We start from the raw sequence: 21,943 nt of genomic DNA on the forward strand, positions 1-21,943 counted from the left end.
GCTGCATCTATGAACAGGGACAGGGTATCGTTAGATCCCCATTCACAAGCTGAAACTGAAATGCCATTAAAATTGGACAGGAAGTCAAGCAAAGTAACTAAATCCAACCTCTAGCACCTGTGAAAATGCGAACCCTGTGGTACGGCTGACAAAGACCAGAACCGAACCCAATTATGTGTCGCAAAAAGGCCCGCCCGGGCAGTATAGCCTTGCACAAAAAATTTAACGACCCGACTAGTGATTGAATGTTCTGCAAGGAAATTTTCTTCTCTGACAATGCTTGTTCAATGAGTGTAGAGGTGGCTAGCACTTTGTCAGCTGGCACACACATGGTCTGTGTCAACGTGTTAATTTCTAGGCCGGACCAAAAGTCTTTTCATTCGCCCAAGACACTCCCAATGTTGTACAAAAAGATTAAAAGCAGGACAACAACTGTTCACAAGCTGCAGCTGAAGATCCAATAAACAAGAAATCATCCAAGTAATGGGTCTCGAATTGACACTGGCTAAATCGCTTGACCTGATATTCAAGAAGTGAGCTAAATTTCTCAAATAACGAGCAAGATATGCTACATCTCATTGGCAAACATCTGTCATAATAAAACCTGCCTTGAAATGTGAAACCCAGCAGTTCATAATCACTAGGGGATATGGGAAGTAAACAAAATGTGGATTTAATGTCAGCTTTTGCTAACCATGCCCCTGTACCCGCACTCATAGCCAGAGCAACATCATCATCATCAAATGAAGCATAATTTACTGCACATAAATCTTTATCAATGAAGGTATTAATCGACTGACCCTCTGGGAAAGAGAGGTGATGAATTAAGCAAAATGAATTTGGTTCGCGTTTGGGAATTAAACTGATCAGGGAGCACTGCAAATTTGGGAAAGGTTGCTCAGCAAAAGGACCAGCAAGCCTTCCAAGAACTATTTCAGCTTCCAATTTCTTATGCACCACCTCTGGGCGAACAGCCGCCAAAAATAAGCATTGTGAATCTCAAGGTAAACGGGGCCCTGTGTAACCCAAAGTGAACCCTTCTGAGAAACCTTTCAACAAAAGGCTGGCATCTTCCTGAATAGGATAGTCAACAAGCAACACACGTAAAAGAGAAACATTAATTGGTGTTGGAAGAACAAAAGGAATGGGCCTGGTTTGCTGGGCTTAGGATTAGAACTCAATGGCATACGACGCGACAATACCTACGAGCCGGCTTTAGTAGTGGATGCATCATTAGCATGGGGGCTCCGTGCAGAGGACGTACGAGATAAGTTTGCATTGGGACTCGTCGTCCAATGCATTTGGCCCGCTGATCGGCAACGGGTGGCCCCATGGCCAGCCTGCATGCATTTCTGGCAAGTGTGCGCAAATTTACAGTTAGGGAAATTGTAGGCAAAGCAGTGGCCAGGTCGGATATGTTTTGGGCAATATGTGGATTATTCAAGACACCTCTCGCTGGTGCAACTGTTCAAAATCAATTTTCTTCCAAGAACGCACAGGGTTGGCCTCCTGCCTCAGCTGGAATTGCTCGTCATAAGCTCGCCAGCCAAGCCCCGGCAATTGAATGGATGCAGCGCGAATGAGTTCTGCTTACTTAAGAAGCTCCAAACAACGGGACAGGTGCTTGGAGATGTAAATTGACATGAATACATTAAATGCCGACTGCCACATTTCAAACATTGCTATCTTTCCGGGTGTACTCCCGGCTTTTTAAAGACTACATTGCCCCCTTCTACTGCCAAAGTCAAATTTGTGGCTTGCTGTTCATTGGACTTTGCAATGACAGCTGTAGCAGCATCATTATATAATAGCGAAAAATCGACAAATACCCCTGACAAATTTTGTCGCACACATCACTCAACAACTGCACAGGTTCTGATCAAATACCCCTTCGCTGAGAATGAAACCTTTTACCATGAATCCGTAAAAGGGGTTAAAAAACCATGTCTGCAGTTGCATAACATAATTGGGGTTAATTTTGGATGATGTCACGCTGTATGTTTCACTGTTTCTTTTTGGATGGTTGGACTTTTAAGGTTTTGTGAACGAAATATGAGGCTTTTTTAAGATAAAAACTTTCGTCAGAAACACTTGTGATATTCCTTCTTGCTTCTCTGCTTTCTTACTACCACTTTTTGGAAGGAAACCTTAATCATTCCACAATGCGATCAACAACTTTGTAGAGGTGAAAAGCACACAGTGCTTATGTCCGACTGGTGCCTGACCCATGACACAGTGCTACAATTGCAACAGTGAGGGACAGGGACCTGTTTATGGCTGGGCTGTGTGCATGCGTGCTGAATCAGGCTGTGGGCTCCCGTCAGTTGTCAAGTCTGATGTTCATAAACATGTCAAATAAACATTGATGGAGAAGGGAATTAGCGACAGATTTGATCCACGAACATGATTTTCTGTGTATGTATTCAATGTTTTAATGTCTTTATTTCAAGTTTGCACTGCTCTCATAAGAGACTATACACTCATGTAGAGAAAAAAAATGCATCTTGAAAATCATGTAGAGAAATGAATTTTCAAGAAATTTTATGTCCATGTGGTGTTGTGGTTCGTTGCCCCTGCAGACCTGACTCATGCACAGTCCTGCCATGCTAATTCTGAGCTATACATGCCATTGCGACTTCAGTTTTGTGTATAATTTTGAGAATCAACAGCTTCAGATATATTTTTACAAATGATCAACGCAAGTTTTATCACTTGAGAAAGTACATCCAAAATTACAAACCACTTCTGTGTTCTTGGTAGCAGGATCAAAATTAAACTGCTAGAAATTTCATATAAAAGGAATTATTCCTTCACGTTATGGCAGACTAGTTTCATGCAGAAGAGGGATTTATCTTACCCCAATGCATACAACATTACCGACACTTTCGTGGTGAATAGTTCACCTGAATGCTAATGAGTTTACAATCATGCATGATGCATGTAGACGGGCGAGGTGCATCCTGGATGATCAGTTATGTTCACGTGACTTGGACACTTCCATTTTCTTCAAGGGGAGGGGTGAAACCCTGTCTTTGGGAACGCTTATAATGAATAATATATTTTTAAATCACTTTCCACAGAAAGTAATTATTACTATGTGCATACAAATCTTTTTTATTTCACAAACGTTTATGCAAATTAAATACAGAAACAACAAAGGATCCCTATTTGGTCAATGAATTCAACAGGGCACTGTACAGTTTACAAATCAGCCTTTCAATGACAGTGAAATTGCAGGGAAATTTTGAATCACACATCACAAAAATTAATTAAATAGTGATTTGTAAAATAACATTTGTGACAAAGAAGACTCTATCACGGTGTGCACATTCACCACAGATCCTTTTTTTACTGCCCAGACATGCATACAAATGCAACAATTCCGACGCTTAAAAGCACAGATGCATGGCCCCGCTCATGAATAATAATATCTTCAAGCAAGAAGGAATCATGTTTGCGCTGTGTTCTGTGCAATCATGTCCGGAGCGAACTAGTATAGTTGTGACGTACTGGCCTCGGGCCCACACGACTCGACTAGTTGTGGCTGCATGATTACTGCAACTAGTCGACAATACCATTGAGAAAGGAGACAAGGTATTGGTGGTCCCTCATAACTATCAAGTTGTGTAGTGTATGTGAACGGACTAGCCAAGCTCAGTGAACAAACTTTATGTGGGCATGGGCAGCATGTGGCTGCTCCATCAACAGACGTGGCGCAGCAGCCTAGTGACCACAACCAAAGATCAAACACTCTGGAAGCACTGAATATTCGTTATGAGGGCATCAAGTCCAGACTTCAAGATCTTCCACTCTGCAGTATAAACGTCTCTGCCGGCCAATTCATGGATAACCTGGAAATGGAAGAGAAACAGATGACACCATCCACATCTTGAGATTCTGAGAGTCGCTTCCTCCAAACATTCAACAATCATCAAATCGTAGAGGCTGACAATTCAAACCTCCCACACGACTTACAAATTCTGGTCCCTCTTAGTTATTTGTTTACTTCACTGTCCTAAACAGAGATGCCACCCAGCCTCCTCTCATGGCATTACTTCACAACACAGTAGGTGCAAGGGCCGGGGAATTAACACCTCTTGCAATGCCCGATTTGCATTTGTACAGATTTTGTACTTGGTTCTTTTATTTTGGTTTCTCTCTAAATTCATTTATTTGAACCGGGCTCCCCACCGAGGTAGATCACCAGCCACATTTGGAAATTGTTAAAAATTGAGTCTGGTGGTGACAGTGACATTAAAGGTGCATTATTTAAAGCCCTATACATGTATCTCTCGAAGTACATGTCCCATCAGGTTGAAACTTTGCAGATATAAAGGAAAGGGAATCTGGAAAGGGAATGGTTATAGACAAAAATTGACCTCATCAAGTGACAATTCATGTGACATTAATGGTGCAATGTTTAAAGCCCTATATCTTCCGGAGTCCATGGTTATGTGCGATTGAACTGAAACTTTGCAGATAGCTGGAGAGGCTTCTTTAAAGCCCTATTCTCATTTTCATAAAAAACATTCGAAATGCGGAAAAGCTTTATGCTCTGTTCTTGAAGAGGCATTAACTACTCATTTAACTTGTATTTGGTATGGAAATAAACCTGAAACCTGAAACATACATGTACATGTACAGACTCAACGTTATCATGTTGCCCAACGCCCAATGCTAGTTGATGGTATGCATTGTACCATATGGTCATACCATGGCATGCTCATACTCGTACGTAACATATCTACATGTGCACTGATGGAATCTGTATGAAGTACAAATGAAAATCTATCATGGCCCTCAAAATTCCATAGGCAAAGAAAAAAAAATAGCTCTGCTTCTGATTACATGCCTCTCAAAAATAGGGTCCGTAGGTCAGACAAAAAATGATGAGCACAGTTTTTGTGTTGATTGAATGAGCACGAAAGCCACCAAAATTGCCACAAAAAGCGATAAAAACTGGCAATAGTTAGTATAAAAATATCTACAGTTGACAGTTCTTAAGAGTTATTAAGAATTCACACCACTACGCACCAAACTCGTCAGGTAATCACGTGACAGGAAACTCGCTAACAATTGGTATGCGTGCATGATACATCGAGAAGGGCACGCGAAACCTGCTCGCTTGAAGTACAAGCAATACAACCTTGTATTAAATTCATGAACAAAGAAAAGATACACATAGACAAGAGATTAAATTCTGCATATTAACTTGAAGAAATCTTCTCTCCAACATCAACTTCTTTTCTTCGACATATACTGTAGCTGTGGAGCTACATGATGCATCGACTGGTTGCCACACTTTCATCGTTCCTTCTTTGACAATGGCGCCGCATGGCGCGAACCAGTACAGTATTGCTTCATTGCATTGAGTATTATTACACATGTGTTTCCACCACCGCAGTAACAAAACACGAAGGGAACTTATGAAAATAATGGAAATTTCTGTCCAAAATTACAAATGTAAGTAGTGAAACATATACATTCAAACGTTTTGGTGCAAAAAAAGTGATTAAGAGGTTCTTTTGTGAAGCTAGAAAAGACTATTTTTTTTATTTTGGTGTCAAGTGAAAGTCATGTAGGCAAACTTGCCAACTTTTTTCCAGCATAGAAACCATGAGGTTTTGAAGGTAGGAACCAAATATCACTTAAATTAAATTGTATTATTAGTTTGTAAAATCTATGAAAGTGATACATCTGTAAATTCTGCAGATCAATGACAAGACAGGCTTGTGTTTTGGGATTTCCACGAAAATTTATATAAATTTGGATGTGATTTGCGACTTTCTTTTGCAAGTTGTTCCACCATTTACATTATTAATGATAACTTATTATTATTGGACTCAGTCCATAACACATGTTCACAAGAGCATCACAATAAAACCCACAAGTAACATTTTAAAAGTAAAACACTTGAACATGAGTAATAAACTAACAATATGGCATTATTCACAGTTTGCACATTTTCGGTGTTAAATAAAAATTTTGAATTGATCTTAGTTGGACTTGTGCTCGATCTTAAGGCAACCCAGGAGCAAAGACAGTTTGCAAGCTGCAACCAGATTTGGAGAGCAAGGTGGCCAATAAACTTGTTTTTTATTTGGTCGAGTTGTTGTATGTTTACATTGTGATAGAATTTTCAAGATTCCTAGTAGTTTTTCCAAAATCTCAAATAACAAAATGCCATTATCTTTGCGAAAAAATGCCAACGGAAAATCGTCCCTTTGCCACGTGCATGTACATGCACATGTGCCTACCTACATGTGTGTACATGTCTAACTTAACTGCGAACCAAACCTTGGCGCTTGAAGCACTGGGTAATTTCTACCTCCTCTTTGTTGAGAGGCAGAATCCTTGTGTCTGTTATATTTAAATCGTAAGATTTCCTGTCAACTTCAAATGACGTGGTCTGAATATTTTTCAAAATTCTGAACGCTTATCCAACAATTATCTCCTTCCCTTGTTGGAATTCCCGAGCTCTAAAGAGGATTTCGTCAAAAGGAGTTGCGTCATGACTCCATGATTTGCTGATCATAATTGTTATGAACTACTAGTGAGCAATGTCCGTGCTTGAATAAATCAAAACACTTTCTTTGAAGATTATGGTTTATTGCGTAATGAGTGTAGAAAAAGTTATGGTTTTACAGTAAACTGTAACATTAAACAGTGGTGTAAGCCGATGTTAATATATTTACCCTTATCCTACTAAAAAGGAAATTTCATGGTGCTCCCCTCAAAACTTACAATAGTATAACAGGATCTTGGCACTTATGAAATAAGTACAGGTAGTTTTCAGTTTTAGGGCCCACAAGGGTGACGACTTTGCCACAACACACAATGATATTAAAACCAAAAAAAGCTACAGAAGCAAATAAACTTTTTCTTGTGGACAGTGGCGTACTGGGCAGGCAAGTAAGCCTGATTGTCATAGGAAAAAACATATGCCAGTATAGTCATGCTGCCACTCCGATGAAAATCTTACATACAGTGTACATGTAGGACAAAATTACTCCATGGATGTACATTGTTGATGTGATTGGAGAAGAGAGAAACGTAAGACAGGTCTACATAGTCCGGAGCCAAATCAATTGTTATCTAAAATGTAGTATATCTTGGGTTTTTATGTGTATGTCAATGCAATTTTTGGACAGGGAGCAGACAATCTGAAAAAGCAGAGATTACGTGCTCACAGGAAAGTCCCAACTTAACGGCTGTTTAATGTAAGATGGCATTGTTTTATGGCAAAAGAACAAAACTACAAAAACATTCAAATTTGAACAAAAACTTAACCACTACCAGCCGGGGACTCCGAAATCGGAGCCGTATGGTTTATATGTGTGGCCGGGATCTCCGACCGCGGACAAAGGAAACAGGGCCCTGTAACAAAAGACCGTACTCCGAACAAAAGACCAGGCTGCTGGGCATTACCGGCATTTTTCACTCTCAAAAGTGATGATAATCCAGCGTTATTTTGAAACCGTATACCAGGGTTTGGGGCATTTAGAGCAAGCGGATTACCACCGGGGAAAAAAGCTCTCCACCACCGCAGGGATGAGCCACACAGCACCGCTGCATGCTAATCTGGCCCCTATTGAAAAGAGGTCAGCAATGCACTGAGCCAGGTTCGTGAACAAAAGACAATTGTATAACACCGCACAATCTGGGCTCTGTTTACAAGGCTGCAGGCCTGGCTGAAATATTCGGGCGTCAATGAAGGTCACCTGTCAACTTAGAGTAGTGCCTAAAGATTACTCCGTGCGGCTATAAATGACTGTCAAATGGAATGATGAATTGTTGAAGGATTTTGAAAACGGAAAAAATGATAGTCATGCCGGCCCAGCATCATCAACGTTGAAAAATGCCCCAGCACGAAGTGGTTAAACCGTAAACATACTAATTCAGATGTTCATACAATAAATCATGTTTTGAAATGTCAGTAACAATGGTGAAACAAACTTCACAAAACAGAGATTGAATTCTGTGCGCGTGTTTTGTGCTCAGGAAAACTGATGGTCTTCTTGGTGGGACATGCTCGCTGATTGATTTTGGACAACTTCTCTAAGGCAATCTAGTGGCAGCTTGAACAAGAAATTTTGTATACTTGTACTAGCATGTAACTTTGCTAACGATCAAGGATCAATGGATTTTGTTTGTGAGAAATACATTACTGCTGTTATTTGTCTTTGGTACAAATTTAAGCCATTCCTTTCATGGTCAATTGTAGGCTGAAGTAGCCTGGAATCCGGGGAATATTTGGCGTATTCATGAGACTGGTAATTTACATAAGCCTTGCATATCGCATTCAGTCCATAGGCGCACCCGGTTGTCAAGGAGTCTTTTGTTTTGCAGGGACTGGCGTGCTCTCCGTGATCCCGCAGGATGTCCGGGGCGCAGAACGGTTGGTCAATTTTGCAATGCCGCCTTATCTGACTGAAACTTCACTTTGTGATTAGCTAAGAGGGGACTCAAAGCCATAACAGTAACCACCACAGGGTACAATTCTAGGAGAGCAAAGGAGAGAGGGAGTGTCTCCCCTTGCTGCCAGTGGCCTTGCAGCCATTTCCCCTCAAAATACACCCCAAAACTGATGGAGGCTGCTGCATCCATGAAAAATTTTGAGTGTTCCAGAAGAGTCCCATTCCTGCTTCGAAACAGGGACTGCAGTAGGCATCCGTCAATCCCAGGGGATTATGAGGGTTCTGCCCTGGATGTCCATCCGGGAGCAGCGTCTGCTGTGGCTGAAAAGTCCAATGTGAGAATGACAGTCCCAGCCTCAGCGAGCACAGATGAAAACTGAGGTGGGTCTGTCAGTTGGTGCTTGATCCTTGTCTTGGATCTTTTCTCTGCCGCCCTCAGATTGCCCTCAAACTACTTGAATCCCTTCTTCAATGTGCACTTCCAAGTACCTCTGTCAGCGGCTACTACCTCACAGGTGTTGGTGTTGATGGTATGCACTTTTTGAGGTCATTTTTATGTATAAGGGAAAAATGGCACACTATGGGGAACTCGCAAAACAACAAAAACTCTAACTGAACCAAGGATCTTTGAGGGAAAAGTCACAGGAAACTGAATTAATAAGGACTCAGACACAAATAGTTGACTTAAAAAAAAGACAAATAATAATTTATTAATCAGAAAGTACTGGAAAAAGTGCCAAAACCAAAAGGACTGAAGGACTCAAAGAAACTTTGATAGGACTAAAGACCAAACAAACTAAAAAACCAAAACCAAAAACCAACACAGTATGTAAAATGGTGCTAATAAGGAGAGTTTGGCTTTCGATCATTGACTCGAACATGTAGACGCAGACAGAAACCTGACTCAAGCAGAAACGCACATTCCAGTTAGGAGGAACAAATGAGCAGTGATAGTGTCTCTGCTGGTCTGCTCTTCAAAACTATGTCTGGCCAGAACATGGGGTCAAGTTATATGGGTAGAAGCGAGGGCCAAAGTAAATAAACAGGGGAATACACTGACAGAAAAATTTAGGGGAACTCTAAACAAAAACTGTATTTTTAGAGGGGAACTACTCCTATGAAAAGACGCTTACAAAAACTGTAACAACGTTCTAGCTCTACTACATTTACAGATGTCCTTGAAATGCAGTTGGGGTCTACCAATTGGCCTCGCCCCTGACGCCATTTCTCCATAGAGGAGGTCTTTTGGAATGCGACCATCTTCCACGCGCATGATGTGTCCCAACCAGTGCATATGCCTCTGCCTCAGGAAGGTGAAATTGAAGAGATCTGTGCTCTTTTGAGCACCATGCTATTGGTAAGATGGTCTTTCCACAAGATGCCGAAGATGCACCTTAGGTATCGCATGTGGAAGGCACTGGGCTGTTTCTCCTGGCGAGAGCACAAAGTCCATGTTTCACTGCCACAGAGGAGCGGGCTCACAGTGCATGCCATGTAGACCTGTGCTTTGGTGTGCTCTGTAAGCTCCCCGTTCTTCTAAACTTGCTTTGCCTATTGAGCTCGATGTCAAGGGAGAGTGTGTTGGAGATGGTGGAGGCCAGGTACAAGAACTTATGGACTGCTTCTAACTCGTCCTCTGTGATGCTTACAGGGGGTGGCTCATCCACATACTGTCCCATTACCTGAGTCTTCTTTAGGCTGATTGTCAGGCCAAAGGCATTGCAGGCAGCAGAAAATTGGTTTAGGAGCTGCTGCAGGTCTTCTGCTGTATGCGTTGTTATTGCTACATCATCGGCAAAAAGGAAATCCCTGAGGAGTCTGATCTGCACTTTCGTCTTGGCTCAAAGGCTGAACAGACTGAAGAGGTTTCAATCACGTCCTGTGTGGAGATAGATGCTCTCTTTGGCTGTTCCAAAGGCATGCTTGAGCAAGACAGGAAAGAAGATTCCGAACAAAGTGGGAGCAAGGACACAGCCCTGCTTAACTCTGCTGATATTAAATGGCTCGCAAGTTGTACCCTCATACGTAACGATGCCCTGCATGCCCTCGTGAAAAGATCTCATCAGACTGAGCAGGGTAGGAGGGCAGCCAATGCCAATATCTTGAAGAGTCCATCACTGCTGACGACGTCAAAGGCCTTTGTAAGATTAATGAAGGTGATGTACAAGACCTTTCTCTGTTCCCTGAACTTCTCTTGGACTTGTATCAGGGAAAACACCATGTCAGTGGTTGACCTCTCAGCTCTGAACCCACTCTGTAATTCTGGGTAAATTCTTTCAGTAAGGATCTGAATCCTGGCCAATATGTCTCCAGCAAAGAGTAGGCCGACAAGGCTGAGGAGTGAAATACCTGTGATAGTTGTTGCAATCGCTATGGTCCCCCTTGTTTTTGTAGAGATTGATGATGTTTGCATCTCTCATATTTTGGGGCACTGAGCCCTCCCTCCAGCACTGGCACATGAGTTCATAGAGCTCTTTGATGAGTGTCCTCTTGCCGTACTTGAGAACTTTGGGTGGGATGCCGTCACCTTCTGGGGCCTTCCCAGGGGAGGGCATCCAGTGTTTACTCGAACCCTTCAACTGTTGGCTCGATGTCCAGCTCTTCCATTGTGGGCAGGCAACCAATTGCATCCAGAGCATCTGCACTGACCAAGTTCTGTCGGGAATATAGATCCGAATAATGCTCCACCCAGCAGTTCATCTGCTGATCACGGTCATTGATGATCTCTCCTGTGGCCAACTTTAAAGGAGCTTTCTTGCTCTGCGTCGGACCGATTGCCTTCTTGATCCCGTCGTACATGCCCCTTGTGTTGCTGAAATTAGCTGCTGTCTGTATGCTGGAGCAGAGCTGTAGCCAGAAATCATTGGCATGGTGCCTTGGGGCCTGCTGAACTCGACCATAGGCAGTACGGAGGGGCTGCGAATTCCTCTCTGATGGCAGCTTCTTGTAAGCTGAGAGGGTTTGTCACTTTTCCTTTGTGAGAGGTAGCAGTTCTTCGGCATTTGCCTCAAACCAGTAAGCTGACTTGTTTTGCCTGTTGCCAAAAGTGGACATTGCAGCATTGTAGATGGTGTCCCTGAGAAGTGACCATCTCTCACTGGCCCTATCACAGCATAGCCCATGACAGGCATTTTTCAGTACCCAAACAAACTGTTCTACCTTGTTGGGATCAAGAGTCCTGCCGATGTCTGTGCGTGGTCTACCCTCTTTCTTTGCCCTGTGGATTTTCCAGGGCTAAAATTTCACTTTAGAGACCACAAGGGAGTGGTTGGTGTCACAGTCGAGGAGGCGCTGCCTATTGTTGTTCATTTTCCCAACTCCAAACTGGCCTAAGCAGGTTGGCCAAGAGCTGCTGTCGGCACTGACTCTGGCAATGAAATCCAAAAGAAGAAAAGCCAGCTGTTGCTGGGGTGTGTCACAAAGAACAGAGATGAGGTCATCGTAAAACTTATCTTTAGCATCTGCAGAGGAGGTCAGTGGGTTTGTGAGACTACACAACTACTTCTGGTGCACTTTTCACGAAGAAAATTGACATGTCAACATACTCATGACGTCAAATCTTCTCGTTTATTGCTTGGGAAACATTTCCCCCAAGCAAGGAAGTGGACTCAATGCGTGGGATAGGGTTTGTGGAATAGGACCAACCGAAAGCCCAGCATTCTCTCTTAATCTAAGTGAGCTAGTACTTGCACTACTGCCCATTGAATTTGCTGCGCTGCTCCCTATGCCCCAAGTATGGGGCGATTGTGTCTCGAGTGCAGCGGTGTATATTTGGGGAGCCGGCACTGCTGAATGAATAGGCAAACTACTGCTCTCAGTGTATAATGGGACCCTGTGCGCTTCTCCAACCCAGGGTTAACTGTAAGCTGTCATAAATGATAGAGAAGTAATGACAGGACTACAGGGAAGGACTGTCCCCCCTGTTGTATCATCTGTACTAAATGTACTTAAGAATAGCGCATTGAGACGATGCCTCAGGCTGGTTCCTGTAGTATGTATGTAACAGCCGAAGTACAATTTATCAGTCCAGGCACCTCCACTACCGGGTGCGGCCGAAAATGTCGTCGTCATCTCGGTCTGAAAAATGCTTCAGAATGTGCGGGCTGACTCCATACTCTCGTCTCAAGTGAGAGCTGGACCATGTTGGCAAGCTGACTGGGCATCCTCATTGGTGTGCACTGGACTGCATTCACATGCTGGCTGGGAATTCCATGCCGACTCGTCGTTCCCACCGGTGCACGTTGCACTGTATCTGTAGTCTGATGCATTATGACTACTGGCATGTGCAGGACTACATGTACATTTGCAGCCTGACTTGGTAACCCAACTAGTGCGGGGAGTGCCATTGTTGCCGGTGGTTGACTCGGCACCCTGAACTGTAGGGGCTGGGCTACCATTGCTTCCTGACGTGATGTCTCACTGGCACTTGTCCCACCTTGGCTTCCTCCTGGAACATCATGGCGCTGTCCCTCCTGATATGCCAAGTGCTCCAGCGTGGCGCACATGTTTTTAGTGAGCGCGGCTGTGGTCCCGCTTAGGCTGTGTTGCTGCCTGAGTGCGCCTTGGCCTACCACGTGGCATTTCCTCCTTTGTTTAACAACTCAGGACCGTCACAGAGAATCCTCAATTACTACTCACAAAACAGGAAAAATTTAAGCGAACATTATTATTTAATGTATGGAGCCGTGACAACAAGTGGCTTTCCTAGGACTGGCCCTGGCTCTTTTTGTATGCTACCACAAATCAATACTCTGATTGGTTAGCGCTAGATTTTGGCACTGCTTCTAGGAGTGCTAATTTCACATCTGCATAGTTTAGCAGCAGACGCCATAGCTGGCCATTTGCACATGGTGTGCAAGTAATGTTTATCCCGTATTGGCCCATTCTAGGATTCATCTAGAAATCCATCTGCATGGAGACATGTTCTGTGCACTGAAATCATGCACGCTTGATTGAACCGTATTTTGGCCTTCTCAGCAGGTCGCATCAAATCTAATAGATTTTACTCATTATGGGGTAAAATGTGTTCCCTGCCACTCGTGCACTGATTCGATGGACGGGGCTGGTCACTGCTCCATGAACGTGGCAGGTACTGCGCAAGCGTGAGGCTGTGGTGAGGCTATAAAAGCCACTCGGCCCCAGCGTGAAAGGGGAGACAAACCTTGCCCGCTAGGTTCTGAGCACTGGCCTGGACTACTGGTTCATGGTAAGCACTACTCCCTGTATTTTAGGGGTGGTAAGTGTCACACAGTGGGTTGCATGGAGACGTTAGGACCCTCTGAGGGGCCTTTAGGTCTGCGATCAGTCGAAGTAGGGGCTATCTGCCGTAACTCTTGCAGGGGCAGCGTCCCTAGCAAATGTCTCATTTGCAGCCTGAGTGAACCCCTGCTACCTGTATGTTTGGTTGTTGCGCTGGTGCATTGCAGTCTTTACAATAAACGTGGTGTCTTAGTGTGTCGCTCTCTTGAAGGCTTGGCCACGAGTGGGCTTGGAGGTTGGAAGGGCCGTAACGTGGTGTGTGCAATGCGGGAGAAGTAAAGGTGTGTTGCTAGAACCCACTTAGTATTAGTTGAATGGAGCGACATCCCTAGATTGGTTTTGGCCCTGGATATCATATGCCCCCTTACAGATTGTGCATTGTGGGAGGGAAGTACGCTATATATATTTCTGTCCTCACCTACAAGCTACGATTGAGAAAGCACCCTCTGTTAGTTACTGTCGACCTGTTCCCTCGTGAGGTGGTTTTTCTTATCAGGCGAGTAAAGTTGAGGTAAAGTTGTCTCATTTAAAGGAGCACCCTCTATTGTTATGTTTTCTACTGTAGAGTGAATAGTCGTCCTAGACCGTTTATTTATGTCACTTTGAGTTCCCGCTAAACCACTAAGTCAATCAGATAACAGCAAACTGCCATCCAGCCAAATCTGAAGGATCATCTCTTCAACTGGGACAGTATACTTCCATCCCAGCGGACTCGTCCCTAGCCGCTCAGGGACTTGCCAGTACGTGCCGTCCACGCCGCGCTCTGAGGAGGAGGGTGCCCTCACTGGAATCTTGCTCAACCTCCAAAGGGGCGTGGCATCACAATTTTAACTTAACTAGAGGTTTGACAGTTGTTAAAACAACAGCAGGCTGTTCGGCATTTTCAAGAAAGTATGTCAAAAAACATCTAAAATATGAAAATATCTGAACGAATAGTAAACATTAACATTTAATGAACGTTACACAATTCAATCAGATTGACAAGAGTGCTGAACACTGGCTTTTGAAAAATTTACAAAATCTATATTTGAAAATGAATTATTCAAAAAACAAGTAGTTGATGATTTCATCATAACGTCATAAATTAAGCCAAAACTTTTTATCGAGGTCTTGGTTGGTTGCAACCTTGATGATGATCAGACACCTCAAAGTTATCTTGAGCTGAAGTTAGCGACTACTCACTCATGAGCTTTGAATAGTAAAATGTGTACAAAACCTATGGGAAAAAAATGCAGCTTTAATCTCATGTCACGTGACCCCTGATGATGTCATTTTGATGATTTTCCCTGAGAACCTCTCTTAACCCTAACAGTCCCAAATCCTCCAATTTCAATACGATTTTACATACAATCTTGGGGGTTAGGGTAAATGATGGATTTCAAGTGTACATTGAAGGAAATAAGTCAGATTGACTAGAGTGATGATGTCACCTTGATATCATTTATTTAGTATAGTTCTTGTATCAAGGTCTTTGTTGGCTATCACTTTTATAGCTATCAAACATAGCGAAGGTTTCAAAATAGTGGCTTGAAAATGTTAACAAAGTCAATGGGCTGGAAAACCAATTCAAAGAAGCTTTAAGATGTCACATGATTTGTGTTTAAACTGAAAGAAAATTATGAAATATTATTTGATATTTGGACTCTTGGGTATATTTGTAATCAAACAAAGACAACAAAAAATACAATTTTTCTTTCGTTTTCATAGTAATCCTCAGCCAAAGTTCAGGACTACTCTCATTAAGATCGATAATATTGCGTAGTAGAAAAATGTGTACAAAACCGATGGAGAAAACTGCAACTTTAATCTCATGTCACATGACCCCTGATGACGCCACCGTGACAATTTCATTTTGACAGCACCAAAGGTTTTTGGACTACGTATGCTCCAAACATAAAGACACTCAGATGTATGAATGCACCAATCTTTGACTTTAGAAAAACTTGGACAAAACCTATGGAGAAAACTAAATATTCAAAATTCAATAAAAAATAAAATGATGATATTTTTCTCCTAATTTTCTCCTAAACCCTCTCAAACTGTTATGCTAAGAATCTTGACCTAACATTCATTGAGACAGGTCGAGAACAGTGTGGAAGTCTGGCTGTTGAAAAACGTGTACAAACCCTATGGCGAAATATCAAATATTGAAAATTCAAAAATAAATCATGAGATGACGTCATCGGGACAAATTTGTTCTATTATCATCCTTGAATGAATGTCTGAGTACCCACTAAGTCTGGAGCCTGTCAGATTTAGTTAACTGCCAAAGTCGATTGATGGAAAAAAGCGTATACAAACCCTATGGGAAAAAAATTAAATATTCGAAATTCAAAAAGAAATCATGTGACAAATTTCTTCCCGGACCATCCATGGATAATTGTCCAAAGGTCTGCCAAGTTTGAAGTCGATCAGATTTAGTAAACTGCCAAAGTCGACTGGTCAAAAGAATTGGTCTGAAAAAGAACTTTAAAAAAATAATAATCAAAAAAGCAATAGCTGTTTCGGCTGACTTGCCGAAACAGCTAATTAACCACCTCCTGGATTTTTCTTGAGCGGGACAAGATGCAGGGACCATTTCAAGATTTTCCATTTTCAAAATTCATCAAAAATTCATATGTTCATTCACTGGACATTTACACCCACATGAACGACTGTCTGGTGGCTACTGTAATCTGACAGGCAACCTTCATTGATGCCCGAGTATTTCAGCCAAGCCTTCAGCCCTGTAATAGAGGGCCCAGAATTGTGGGGTGTTCGGTAATTTCCTTTGTTCCGGTGAATGCCAGTAGTGTCTTTTTATATGCAGCTGGATTAGCGAGAGGTGGCACTGTGTCGTTCATCAATGGTGCCCTGGAGCACTTTTGTCTGCAGTGCTAATCCGCAGGCGGGCTATGCCCAAAACAGTGGTATACTGTTGCAAAACAGTGCTGGATTACCTTCAAAAAATGAAAGTCAAAAAATTACAGCAGTTCCCAGCAGCAGGTCTTTTGTTATACAGACCAGCTCTTTTGTCTGAAACCGGGCACCCCGGCTCTGCATATAAACGCACGGTGCCCGAAACTGGGCACCCAGCAGGAAGTGGTTAACACTGTAAATTCACATGCGATTGGGCCTTCTTGCTATGATTTGTGGATAATAAACCTGCCAACAAACCAACTAACCTGAAGATTGACTTTGCTGATTTCATCATCCTCCTACTTACCGACACAAAACTGAACTCATAGTCCAAAGCATTTAAAGTGACCATGCAATGCAGTTAATTCACTACAGAGCATTTTTGTGTTTCATTTAACCTCATTTCAGTTTTTGCTATTTCAGTCTGTATCTGGCTCGTAAGTGACTTCATCATACATGTGGACACACCAAGATTTGCAGGTTCTCATTAGAAGATCGCTGAAATTGTGCATTAATTTCCTGTGCCATGGTTCCATGTAAACAGCGGTCGATGCATGTAACTCTATGCGCAGGGCAAGTGCAGTGGGCATGGTTTAAACTGAAGTGACGTCACACTTATGAACCGGATTTTGTTGCCTTTGTTTAATTTCCATATTCATGAGCAAAACGTTGATGTTATCTGGGCACAAAACTTCAGTGTTGATTTATTTGTGCACAAAAAATGTTGGTTTCTTTGCCACTTTTTAATCATTTAATTATACGGCAGCAAGCAACCTTTCTCAGATGTTTCTTAAAAGACCAAATTCAGAGTCCAAATTTGAATGTGAAAATATGTGAACTGAACAGTTTCTTCCCTGATTTACATCACAACAACAGTACCCCCACTTGTCTGGGAAAGCTTGCAACAACTGTGTTGTCCATACACTTCATCCCAAAAGGATTTCAAACAGTTTTCGTAAATTGAAAAAGACTATAATGAAGATACACAAAAAGTGAGAAATATTCAGAGCACGTATACTTTAAGTCTCTGACCTTCTTTTATTATGCAGGCAGAAGAATCAACTATTGATCTGTCAGATGTTGTCATTGGCAAGACAGTCAATCGTGATCTGGTCATCCTCAACAACAGTAAATGTAATCTTCACTACCAGCTATTCGTAGATCAAGAATTACAGGGAAGTTGTGCACAGGAAGCTTGTCAGCAAGATGCATTGGGTAAGATTATTTTACACATGTATGGATTGGACATTATAGAAAGTCATTTGCATATTTTCCACACAACGGGCCTGTTATTTATGATGAATTAATTTTCAATGATCCTGCGTAATCTTTGGGTCTTGCTGCAGTTACTATAATTCGCAGTTATTTGCCGTTTCGAACACCGGCCGAAACAGCATTTGTTTTTCTTAAGATGGGGGGGTGCTGTTTTTTTCTTCTTCGCAAGTTGCAGAAAAGGCATTCTTTTCATCAATTTTTTGGGGGAGGGGTTCGGTCACCAGCCAAAACAGCTTTTGTTTTAAGATTTTTTGTCTTTTTGACTTTTTTGCAATTTTGTGAAAAAGCCTATTTGTTCGTCAGGATTTTTTTGGGGGGGTTCTTTTTGGGCCGAAAGCCCATAGACTTTGATGAGTTTTTCCTGTACAGCTTTTTTGCCATTAATCTTTGTCGCACAGAATTCAAAGTTGGCATAGGCATTGTCATTATTGCATAAATGTGTGCCGAAGCATGACGTCATGATGACATTATCGAGTGATGTATTATTGATTTTTCAATATTTATTTCAGCCCATTCACTTTGTGCACATTTTCGAGGCACTATTTTGGTACTTCAGTAACTTTGATTGTCGTCAAAGTTACAGCAAGCACTGACTATAAAAGGAAGATAATATGGAAATATTTACGTCGTGATGATGTCATCAAGTGATTTATTATTATATTTTGAATATTTATAACATTAAATATTCCATTAGAATTATAAAAATCCATATAAAATCAACCGTGGCCTCCTGCAACATTCTTTTTGCAGCAAGTTGCAGGATAAAATGTGGTCTTGAATTCATCTCCTGTGGGCCAAATCACGTGACCCTTTCTTCTAGCCGAAACCGGAAGTGGTCTTATTGTTTAAAATTGGTAATAGTTATGAAGTTGTTTTCAACAGTGTTAGTCTGTTGGGGTATATTATTCTTCAAATCATCTACTGATGACGTCACCTAATTGTCGAGCGCCCTCTAGCGACAGTTTAAAAATTCTGAAAAATGAATTTTGAATAGAGGTCTATGGCAAAGTTTGACAGAATCGTCTGAAAATTTATGTAGATGATCATCTTTACACAGTCAACGGGTTTGGGGCTGATGACGTCATCAGACTGGAAGTTACAATAAAAACTTCTTGTATTCTTCAAAACTCGGTAAAAAATCAACCGTATGAGATATAAGCCTGAATTGTCTACAAGATGATAGCTAAAACATTGGAGTCAGCTGCATGAAGTGCATAACTGGTGTACTTCTTCACACACATGAAGCGACAAAACCCCCTTACCATATAAACTGCCAACTCGAATATCCCATTTGCATACTGTGCATTGGCTACTGTGTGCATAGACGCCCAATATCTGCCTGCAACATAGATGATGCATAGTGCGTAGGTCATATACTCAGGACCTGTCAAAATGCCAAGCACTTGCTGCTGAGAGCAGATTGCACTGTATGGAACGCCAACAGGGACAAATGTATAAAATGTCTAATTTGTGCCTTTTCTGCAACAACATTAATGTTTTGTTTTGTATATTGTATTTTACATGTCTGATTGGTTTGAGACCTTGCAGGTAGTTAGCAAGGGAAAGTTTACAAACGGAAATTGACCTCACGTGATGACAATGCCATCAGCAGACAAGTCACGTGACATTAAAGATCCATCATTTAAAGCCCTATATTTCCAAAGGTACATGTCACAGTGGGTTGAAACTTAGCAGATATCTGGAAGGGGATGTGTGATACACACAAATTGACCTCATGGGATGATGACTTGATCAGTTGACAGGTCACGTGACATGAAATAAGCATCCTTTCAAGCCGTATATCTCCAAAGGTACATGTCCCAGCAGGTTGAAACTTAGCAGATATCTGGAGGGGGATGTGTGATAGATAAAAATTGACTTCATGGAATGATGACGTCATCAGTTGACAAGTCACGTGACATAAAATGTGCATCCTTTCAAGCTTTGTATCTCCTTAAGGTCACAGCTGTTTGACAGTTTGCCAATATCTGGATGGGGATGTGTGATAGACGAAAATTGACGTCCTGAAATATTGACGTCATCAGTTGAAACGTCACATGATGTTAATGGTGCATCATTTAAAGCTTAATATCTCTGGAAGTACACGTGGCAGCGTGTTGAAACTTTGCATATATCTGGAAGGGGATGTGTGATAGATGAAACTTGACGTCATAGAATGATGACGTCATTAGTCGAAATGTCACGTGATATTAAAGGTGCAACATTTAAAGCTTTATATGTCTGGAAGTTCAATTACTAAAGGGTTGAAACTTTGCAGATATTTTGAAGGGAGTGTGTGATAGACAAAAATTGACCTCATGGGATAATGACAGTCGATAAGTCACGTGACATGAAAGGTGCATCCTTTAAAGCCCTATATCTTTAAAAGTACATGTCCCAGTGGGATGAAACTTTGCAGATATGCAATCACGACGATGACATTTTCATTGTAAAGCAAAAAAGCCCTTTGTTCTGCTGCAAATAGACATAGATCCTCTCGTTATTTTTCTTTTTCAAATTTTTGCTATTGACATAATATGGAGTCATTCTATACACGACTTTCGATACTTGCTTTGGGCTGATTTCCTTCAAACCTGTAGACTACCACCTGAGGATGTATGCCAAGTCACTACATCATCATGACGTCATCACCTTTTTTATTATACAATTTGGAATATTTAAATTTTCCCATATGTTTTGTATACGTTTTCATGGCAACACTTTGGTTGTTCAACAAACTTCAAAAGTTACCTCAAGCAAAAATTTTGAAGCAAAGATAATACAATGGCAGCATTGGGCTAGTATACTCCCTAGGGAGCTGAGATGGTTTCAGGAATGTTCAAATGATGTGAGCCCAATGATAAGGGATAAGATAATATATCAGCACCTTTGAATTGCAGATTGTTAAATACTGTGCACCTTATAAATGCTTTGATATTGTTATTACTCCAAGTACCCAATGCAATGTGGTCTTGAAGTAGAATTCGTTATTGTGGTGTTGCATAGTATAAATCCTTGGATATGCCGGTCCTTCATTTTTCAGATCCATTCTCACTTATGCAATTTTCTCTTAGCAACGAAATTCAAACATACCCATATAGATAGTCTGTTCTGTTGCTATACTTTCTAGGCATGCTGTAATCTGATCAGGAAACAGAATCTATTGTTAAACACTTACTACCAGGGAACCCCATTGCAAGCACCATGGGTTGCCCAAAATGGGACAAAAGAGCTGGTTTGTGTAACAAAAGACTGTACTCGGAACAAAAGACCTGCTGCTGGGAATTGCCATTATTTTTTTGCTTGCATTTTTCGGAGGTAATCTGTTACTGTTTTTAAACAGTTTACCACTGTTTTGGGCATAGCACGCCCGCGGATTAGCACTGCAAACAGAGTGTTCTATGGCCCCATTGATGAGTGACACAGCACCGCTGCATGCTAATCCAGCCGCATTTGAAAAGATGCCACTCGCATTCACCGGGAACAAAGAAAATTATGCAACACCTCACAATTCTGGGCTCTCTTTACAGGGCGCCAGGCCTGGCTGAAATATTCAGGAGTCAATGAAGATCCCTGTCAGCTTAGAGTAGCCACTAAAGTGTCATCTGTGTGGGTGTAAATATCTATTAAATGAAATGATAAATTTGTAAAGAATTTTGAAAACTGAAAATCTTGAAAATTGCCCGTATGTGTGCACTGCACTTTGAAAAGCACCCAGCAGCATGTGGTTAAGACATTTTAAAAATTCACAATATGTTAACTACATCACATGTTTCTGATTGCTTTGTCTATTATTTCTTACTTTGATATTGTCAGCACTTGAGCTGGATGTGTGCAAAGGAGTTCTACCTGCCCGGTCCCGTCACATGGTCCATACCACCATACGTCCTCTGCAGCGTATTTCTTACACGTTCCACCTGTCCTATCAGCTTATGTCACCAACAGGTCATCCCTTATCACAAGACAAGCAGAAGCTTTGCACTGTCAGTGTTGTTGGGGTTTATCCCACTTTGAAGGTGACTGATGCTAGATGTTATGGCAGTGCCAGTGGCATTAGTAAAGCAAGGGTGTGGAGCTTGTTTTCTTTGGACAAG

The 21,943-nt window shown here is 41.8% G+C and overlaps 1 protein-coding gene across 4 annotated transcripts in view; it reads left to right on the forward strand.

Moving 5' to 3' along the window:
- The window catches only part of cfap65 (cilia and flagella associated protein 65), a 340,657-nt gene that overhangs the window by 216,091 nt on the left and 102,623 nt on the right, over nt 1-21,943 (forward strand). For all 4 annotated transcript variants that reach the window (XM_022246076.2, XM_022246058.2, XM_022246112.2 and 1 more), the window contains exons 21-22: nt 17,624-17,789; nt 21,666-21,942. In XM_022246076.2, the coding sequence (XP_022101768.2) occupies nt 17,624-17,789; nt 21,666-21,942 (443 nt within the window). The remainder of the gene's footprint in view (nt 1-17,623; nt 17,790-21,665; nt 21,943) is intronic.

Source organism: Acanthaster planci, linkage group LG03 (assembly GCF_054643075.1).
Source record: "Acanthaster planci isolate LZ-2023a linkage group LG03, COTS_SCS, whole genome shotgun sequence".
In the NCBI taxonomy this organism is placed as follows: domain Eukaryota; kingdom Metazoa; phylum Echinodermata; class Asteroidea; order Valvatida; family Acanthasteridae; genus Acanthaster; species Acanthaster planci.